General features: G+C 34.2%; 1 protein-coding gene across 1 annotated transcript in view; it reads right to left on the bottom strand.

The window, feature by feature from the left end:
* Positions 1-1,772: 1,772 nt before the first annotated feature.
* The window catches only part of LOTGIDRAFT_164523 (hypothetical protein), a gene marked incomplete at both ends in the record, with an annotated part of 10,664 nt that continues 3,024 nt past the window's right edge, over positions 1,773-9,412 (bottom strand). The window contains 6 exons of the mRNA XM_009061029.1: positions 1,773-1,849; positions 2,690-2,951; positions 5,033-5,171; positions 6,465-6,539; positions 8,379-8,510; positions 9,093-9,193. Of these exons, the coding sequence (XP_009059277.1) occupies positions 1,773-1,849; positions 2,690-2,951; positions 5,033-5,171; positions 6,465-6,539; positions 8,379-8,510; positions 9,093-9,193 (786 nt within the window). The remainder of the gene's footprint in view (positions 1,850-2,689; positions 2,952-5,032; positions 5,172-6,464; positions 6,540-8,378; positions 8,511-9,092; positions 9,194-9,412) is intronic.

Here is a 9,412-nt window from a genome sequence, read left to right as displayed (position 1 = left end):
AATGTAAGAAGTTTGCAAGTTCACAAGTAAGATGTTAACAAGTGGGAAGCATACATGGAAAAGGTTTAAATAAAGAAGGTTTATAAGGAAACGTTTTACAAGTAGGAGGTATACAAGGAGAATGTTTACAGGTAGGACTAGTAGGGGGTTTAACAACTGGGAGGCATACATGGAAAAGGTTTAAATAAAGAAGGTTTATAAGGAAAGGTTTTACAAGCAGGAGGTATACAAGGAGAAAGTTTACAGGTAGGACTAGTAGGGGGTTTAACAACTGGGAGGCATACATGGAAAAGGTTTAAATGTAGAGGAAAAGGAAAAGTTTTACAAGTAGGAGGTATACAAAGTAAAGATTTAGTTGAAACCTTCAGAATAAAGGTGGGAATAGACGGTGTACGGTGTCCGGTGCGGTGTGTGGTGTACGGTGCGGGATTATCGATACAATAGAAAATAGTAGCAGAGAATCGTGTTCTACTGTATCGATCACTGCACCGTACCTTAAGTAAGAGACATACTCCTTGTTATATTAACTACATAATAGGGTTCAATACTATAGAATGAGGCAGGCATCAAACACAAACTCGCTAATCAAACCAGAAATGCACGTGCAATACAAATAAAGTCTTACCGGTGCATGGTGCGCACATGCTACAAATGGAATCATTTTATAAAGTGTAATCATTAATGGGACAGTTGCGCCATTTTGGGGGGTTGATTTGAGACTTGAATATATGTAAATAGTTTTCAGAAATAATAGAAACGTACAAAAATCGCATAAATCCTCAAAAACTATCTCGAACTATAGGAATTTCTTTTCCAATTTCTATAGCTGTCTTTCCTATGTATGGCAGTGTCTCAAGAAGACACGACTCGTATTTTTAACTTTCAAACGCGGGTAATTCTGGAAACACGTGGCTTTGATGGCCCAGATTTCCACGGTGAGCTGCGAACACAATTACTGATTGGATTAGCTAAATAATCATTGGTCAAAAACACGGCGCATCTGTCTCTTTAAGAAATTACATTTCTCAATAATTTGACGTTCGGTGTGTTATAATTGATACATTAGTTTTCAAACATTAACCAAAAAGTATCATCATCAGTGACGTGGTGGCTCCAAATTGGCTAGAATGGCAGAAATCGTTTTGGCGCAAACCAGACGCCTGTGCCTTTTGTACAATCCCATGTAGAAAAAACAACACGCCACTGAGCATCATTAAAACATAAATTTGAGCAAAAAAAACCCCAAAAACTAAAAATCTAAAACAAAAAACAACCCAAACAAAGTGAATACCTATATATCAGTGCTTCTCAATCTTTTTCACCCTGTCCACCCTACCTCTGTACTACTAGAAGCCACTGCTCTCTTTCAATAATCAAGTAAATAATTTTATTCACATTTATTGAATATCAAGTCTCCAGAGATACCGTGTTCCTTAATACAATATATGCTACCGGTGCTTAATGAACAATCTTTGTCACCGCGCTAAACCTGCATTCTACTATTTATGATGAAGGGATGACAATAATAGTTTTTGAGTGCAGGTAGCGAGTCTCGGGTATTTCTTAATTACCTCAGAATGAAGCCACATTTGTTGACGTCTCATATTAATTCACCCCTTTTCTGACAATTCAACCTTGTTTTTTTTTTTTATTCACCCCTCAGATTTTTTTCACCCCCGCCAAATGTCACCCTAGGTTGAGAAGCACTGACCTATATACCAAAAGATTGCTTGCCAGGCAAGGTAATATACGCCTACTGACAGCTTTGATTTTTAATATTTGGCAGTACAGTAACAACTACCAGTATGAAATATTAAACCTTCAATCTTTTGACCTTTTTGAAGCGATACTAAATAATAATAACAAGATTCATCTAAATCTGTCAAGAATTGGGCCTTCTAGAGTGTTTACAGGCTAAAGCTTGAACACGTTTTTAAGAACAAGGGCAATCAATACCTCATACTAAATTTTTTTCTGATTTTCGATAACGTTCATTCCTGGGTGATTACAAACACTCACACTAAGTTTCGTCAAAATCCATCAAAAATTGTGCCTTCTAGAGTGTTTAAGTGCAAAAACTTGAACGCATTTTCAAGAACAAAGGCAATAACTCATACTAATTATTTTTCGATTTTTTCATTTTCAATGGGGGTCATCCTTGGGTAATAACAAACATTCACACCAAGTTTCGTTAAAATCCATCAAGAATTGTACGGGTTTTCAAGAATAAGGGCAATAACACATATACTGAATATTTTTCGATTTTTATGCTTTTCAATAGGCTTCATTCTTGGGTGATAAAAAAACAATCAAACCAAGCCTCGTCAAAATCTATCAAGAATTGAACCTTCTAGAGTGTTTAGAATTGAACGCGTTTTCAAGAACAAGGGCAATAACTCATACTATATATTTTTTCGATTCTTCTAATTTTCGATAGTGGTCAACACTCACAAAGAGTTTCGTCAAAGCAAGGCCAATAACTCATACTAAATATTGTTTGGACTTTTCTGATTTTCAAAAGGGTTCATCTTTGGGTGATTACAAACAATCAAACCAAGTTTCGTCAAAATCAGTCAAGAATTGTGCATACGGACCGACGGATGTGGGCGTATAAAATGCCTAATGAAGATATGAAATATTTATGAAACTTTAACAAAATAAATTTCATGACAACAAGTGAGTTCTTCACCTGTGAATTTTGATTTGAATAAACATGCTGGATTTTTATGAGTCCAAAATATTCGAAAGCCTAATTCATATAAATCATGGAATAATTTTAAACCTGAGATATATTGAGTACAACTATTAGGGTTAGATAATGAACAACTTTTAGCAGTATGAAATTCAACAAACAATTGTTTTATATGAGATATTGAATTAGTTTGAATTAGATTAGGAAAAGTATCCCATTCCCATGCTTCTATATCCATTTTTAACACTTGTAGGTCTTCCTGAAAATAGAAATTCATCAATTATTAATATTAATCAAATGGTTTACATTTGCTACTAATACATATTTTAAATATAAAAGCCATTATCAGAATATAAGTTTGGGAAATTCATCGAACACATCTATGGAATGCCAAAACGGAAAAAATCTCCCAAGAAAAAATCAATGTCAAAAATTGTATATCTTATACCTAAAAACTTATCAAATACCAAGAATATTAATTATATACCAAAATCATAAAGTTTTAATTTATTGTTGTAAAAAGGCATGTTTTTCTGGCAAAAATCTCATAACTAGGTTAGAAATTCGGGCAACCTCAGATACTATGTGGGCTTCCGCGCGTGGGGGGTGGGGGGCTAAATACTTTGGGTTGCCTGAACCTAGTTACTAGATTTTTGCCTGAAAAACATGCTTTCGGGGCTGCGAGGGGGGGGGGGGTCGGGGGTAACCCCTCTGCATTCCACCCTTTGGCCTCGCCACTGCATGTGGGCCAATAGGATATTCAGCAGATATATCAAAGGAAGTGTAATATTATTCGATAGAGAATACCGAAATCTCAGCATCAAGAAATTCAATTGATTCCTACTTTTCAAATCCTGGGCAGTACAACAACTGCAAACTTGCCCGTGTGTACTCAACATGCTTTTTAGAGCATAGTTTGGTCCATCATTCAAAAAACTAATAAATGAGTGAGAGGTAATATCCGGTAAGATCCGGCCTAAATTATGATGCTTGGGCACGTCGATTATCCAGATTTATCGATTTATTTGAGAAGGTGTACAATACGGCTTTAAAACTGTTGTCACCGGATGTTACTCTGACTACAGTTGAAATGAACAATTATCGTGCAAGCAATTTAGTGCGCTCGTCGAAGACCAAATACATTCTGAAATTTCAAACGGAAACCTTGTGGTGACTGACGTGACAACTGTGAGCGGTATGTATGATATTATTCCCGTCCCAATTAGTTCTGATAATCTTCAATTTTATATAACATATTTAGTTCAAAGTTACAAATTTGCTTCGGTGCAACAATACCAACATAATGGTCTAACAATTTCACATTTACACTAACAGCAAAAATTTTTGGATCTAATTAAGGATAATTACATGTTAAAACTATTGCTAGCAGGAGATATATAGGAACGAGATATAGGAACCAATCAGGAACCCTACTGACAGCTTTGATTTTTAATATTTGGCAGTACAGTAACAACTACCAGTATGAAATATTAAACCTTCAATCTTTTGACCTTTTTGAAGCGATACTAAATAATAATAACAAGATTCATCTAAATCTGTCAAGAATTGGGCCTTCTAGAGTGTTTACAGGCTAAAGCTTGAACACGTTTTTAAGAACAAGGGCAATCAATACCTCATACTAAATTTTTTTCTGATTTTCGATAACGTTCATTCCTGGGTGATTACACTGACTGACGTGACAACTGTGAGCGGTATGTATGATATTATTCCCGTCCCAATTAGTTCTGATAATCTTCAATTTTATATAACATATTTAGTTAAAGTTACAAATTTGCTTCGGTGCAACAATACCAACATAATGGTCTAACAATTTCACATTTACACTAACAGCAAAAATTTTTGGATCTAATTAAGGATAATTACATGTTAAAACTATTGCTAGCAGGAGATATATAGGAACGAGATATAGGAACCAATCAGACACCTGTTGATCTTATCAAGATTAAGTCAGTTTGGGATTTTTATCTTTAGATGATAATTCATTTTGGTTGACACCATCAAGGCTATAGGCTTCTAGGAAAGTGACGCAGTATTGCGTTAACCTGATTTTCCCAAAAATTATAGCACGAATTTGGTTTAATATCGAGTTTTAATGGTTTTAACCTTTTAATACTTTGTTTTGATTATTAATCTTTTGCCAGTAATTTAAAGTTATGATTTTTTAAATAATTAAAATTCCATTGGTACTTGATACGAATTTCTTGGCTTAACATTTCAACTTCTTGGTATATTATTAAATATCTTGCAATATATAATTTTAATTCTTTGTAAGTGATTTTTTTAGTTAAATTTTTTCGCATTTGACTATTTTCAACTTACTTTTTTATGGCCAAGATCCTTTAAAATATCACTCAATGGTAAAACCTTCCATCCATTGTTTATGACCTTATTAGTTCCTGCTATACCAATAGGTATAAAATGAACTAAGTTACTTCTATTGTGAGCTTTTGTATTCATGCTTTAAGAGAAAAACAATTTGCAATGCAATCAGAAATGAATTATCTCAGTCAGTTTGATGGATTCACTCTATAATTGTATATATCTTCCTTAGTGAGTCAATAAGTTAGCTTTCCCCAATAATCACACCAACTATAAATTGGAATAATTTTTATCCAGGTAAAATATGGATGTTTATTTTCTTAAGTCAGACTACAAGCAATTCTTGTCTCATTTCCGGTGTCATTGTTTCTCCGACATACTCCGACACTCCGACAAGACATTTGAGACTTGATATTTGCGAAATGAAAAGCACGTTTTTATAACGCAGGCTGCAATAAAAATTTGGAATGTTGTTATTACGTATGAAGAAACGAAACAATAAATAAATCATTTTTCAACATCTATCGTATGTCTTTTGACAGAAAATCAGCAAATGTTTAGCTATCCAACTGGGCGAGTTCCAAAGTGAATAATAGTAAGCGCGCCATGTTATTGTTTTTTTTTTTTTTTTTTTTTTTTGAGATTTTGTCGGCGACTGCATTTTCGAATTTACCATCGGAACGTGGACATCATATTTCTGCAGAATTGTATTTTATAAACACTGGTCCTCATATCGATCAAGTGTCGTATGAGATAAATGATATTTCACAGACTGAAATAATAAGTGGTTAGGCCTAAAGGTCAGGAGGAACATTTCGGGCAATAATTCTGCTCTATGCTTTGAGAGGTCAGAATAGTCCGAAACATACTATAGCGCGCATACTTTCTAAACATTTTCTGTCAAAAGACATACGATAGATGTTGAAAAATGATTTATTTATTGTTTCGTTTTTTCATACGTAGTGAAAACATTCCAACTTTTTATTGCAGCCCGCGTGATAAAAACATGCTTTTCAATTCGCGAATATCAAGTCTCAAATGTCTTGTCGGAGTGTCGGAACTTGTCGGAGGAACCATTTCACAAAATGATTTTTTTCTTTTATACTAACTAATTGTTTAAGTTTAGTAGAATGGATGGAACATTAAACTTGTCCCTCAATGCAACAGTATCCATAAACAGTTGGTGAGCAAAATTCAATAATTATATCATAAAATCTTTAATTTACATTGGTCAGAATTAGGTCCATTACATCTAAGTTGTCTTGACTAGCACATGGGAGCAAACATGGAAGAGTGTGCAACTTTCTTGCGAAAAATCTGAATAGTGTTAGTCATTAATTACACAACAAATTCGATAAATATTTTCTCCTCTGAAGATTCTTCTTCACTAAATCAGATAGACTTTTTAAAGAAATAAACTCATAACACATACCTAGGATCAAAGGAAAATACTGGAATATTATATTTTTTAGAAATAGCATCATCAAAACTAAAATCATTATTAATTCTGAAATAAAAACGACAAACCAAGTAAAAATATAACTTAGTAAACAATTATAATTTATAATATTATATATACCAAAATGCTTGAAATCAATTCACAGTGAAGTGGAACCTAAAATTCATTGAGATCCATTGGTCTGATTCATTTTTCAAAAAGTTGATTCTAGTGGCTGATCAAATTTTTTCAGCAAGCCATATTCTTAACCATGGTATGCATACTTACTAAAAAGCATATTCCGACCAGAAACGACTAGGAAACGAAGAGGAACGGCCAAAGAAAACGCAATCAGAAACCGTGCAGAAAAACGACCAGGAATATAACCAGGCCGAACACGGGGCATTTCGCTTTTTGTGTAGATCAATCATTTTTTTGTCCAATTTGGGATAACTATACACGATTATATATAGAGAAATATGTCCATCTTTAAAATACCAATGTCGTCATTACAAAATGCATATGTCAATGCTGCAAAGTAAAATTGTCGATTTGTATCGACCTGGCAACAGAGAAACTATTTTTAACATCAAATTTAAGAATTTCCGAGTTAAAAAATACATGACGTGATATCTGCGCGAACAGAGTACTTCGAACTACGGACCTACAACTCTTCACTTCCGGAGGTAGGTTTGTGAAATCACTGCTGATTGGTTATTAACAATTAGTCATCCAATCAGGATCCATTTTTCATAATCAAATATCGGCTTGTAGGCCTACAGTAAAAATGGAAAGGTAAGGGAATTTCTCCCTATATGTTGGCATGCAGTTTGATGTATTTCACGCTCAAAACGTTACATTTTTTTCTTAGCTTTTATTTTTAATATCGCCACTTCAGTTAGGGTCTAACGACGGACCTCTTGAACGTTCTTCAAATTAACACTTTGACCTACCTGATAACCACTGCGTCACAAAATGCCTGCGCTGGTAGAAATTTGATTAGTTAAAGCAGGCATCATTGAGTTAGTTCAAAAAGATTAATTTGACGAAAGTTCAAGAGGGCTGTAACTAAATGAAGTGGCTATATAAAAAATAAAAGTTACCGGTAATAAAAAAAAATGAACGAAAGTTTAATTAATAATTCCAATTTGATGAACAAGCAATATTGTCACAGTCTTTAATAGAGACAATTATCTAAATGAACTTAAAGATGGGTTTCCTTGATTTTTAGTGTCAAATTAAGCAGTTCTCCCATCCCTCCCAATTAAAAATTCTTAGAACTCAAAAAGGACCATCACCTATTGATTCTAAGAAACGCTGGTGCTGATTGATTTTCAACAGCTGAAAAGTTGCACCGTCTGCGGTGAAACCATATAACTGAGCCAACCCACATGCGAGACAAATAGCCGAGCTGTTGACTCACCACGTGTGCGCCGGACTTGAGGTTGTTTCCTGGTCGTTTCACGTTTTCTTTGGTCGACCCCTGGTCGTTTCAAGCCGCTTCATGATTTAGTAAGTACGATTTACAAGTAGTTTTATTTTCCAATTTAGTTATTCCTACATAATCAACCCACTGCGTAGTGCAACAGCATTCATTGACAACTGTACGTGATCATAATTCATTGTAGTCTTCCTACACTTTTCCAATCACTCAGCTCTCTCAACAGACTTATTTGTGGGTACGACCAATGTCGAGCGGCAGAGATCTAGGCTAGGCCCACTGCACTGACGCTCGCAGTGGCATTTCTAAGAAATTGCCACTGATTACTCAAATTGGCGGCGGCGTTTTTCTTGCACAAATGGCAGAATGTGGCTAAAAAGAATTGGGAGGAAGTGGAAGCTAATAACTGCAGCTCAAGTGTTTACAAGTCAGTCAACAACACTTATTTAGAAAAAGAAAAAGCTTACCCAAAAGAATAAACGAAACCATCTTTAGTTGGTCTGTAAGGTTCATCTGCACAAACATCCCATCCACCATCAGTTATTTTACCCATTCTTAGTCTATCTTTACACTCATATTGTATATTTTGATCTAAATATCTACGATAATAAAATGATAACACATAGATCTGATATCTAAATTACCATGGAAACGATAACAATAAATGGATACTATGCAATATATACCTCTTCTCAATACATATTTCCAAGAATATTAGTTCACAGAGTTATACCATATTCTCAAAAAAGACATGCGAGGACGTCCATTTTGAATGAACCAGGAATTGATTGCTTGAATAACAAGTCATAACCTTGTCATACAATAAATAAGGCAGCACTTAACATGGCAGGCAACGAAGTAAGTAACCTATAAATACTTCAAATTAAAATACTAAACGTTTTAAATCCGAATATCAAATTTTAGTTTTATTTCACAACTGCATGACGTACTACTTTCTGCACGTGTCTCCAACGTGAGTTATATGTCACTTCATCGACCGATTCAGATGCTTATAGTCCGCTGGTTTGGCTAAAAATGAAATTGTTGGGAGTCAAAACTAGATCATCTTGGGGATGAACATTGGCTTTACTAAAGTCTGAGTAAAAAAGTTGACCAAATTGTTGGGTTGAATGACTTCAGGAGTTTACCAACTTTAATTATGCTAAATATATTTAACTTACCTATGATAAATAGTAGATAAATCAGGCAAGCTAAGTTTGGGTATTACAGATAGTGGTAATATTGTCCATTTTCCATTCTTTTTATATTTAGAAATATCAATCTACGAATGAAAAACAGAATGGTCAAATATTGATTTCTTGTCATAAGCTTAATATGACCCATACAAAAACCCAAAATAAACCGAGTTACTCCATGAACTGAAATCTAATTGAGCACAAAATAATTCCTCATGTACTTTTTGTAGTATTTTTTTTTTTTTTTTTTTGCTCAAATCCAATGATCTTTATACAAGAATGACATTTTATATATAAAATATTAT

This window comes from Lottia gigantea (genome assembly GCF_000327385.1).
Source record: "Lottia gigantea unplaced genomic scaffold LOTGIsca_45, whole genome shotgun sequence".
NCBI classification, from domain to species: Eukaryota; Metazoa; Mollusca; class Gastropoda; family Lottiidae; genus Lottia; species Lottia gigantea.
The sequence above is the reverse complement of the archived record's forward strand: the minus strand, read 5'-3'. Positions and strand labels throughout refer to the sequence as shown.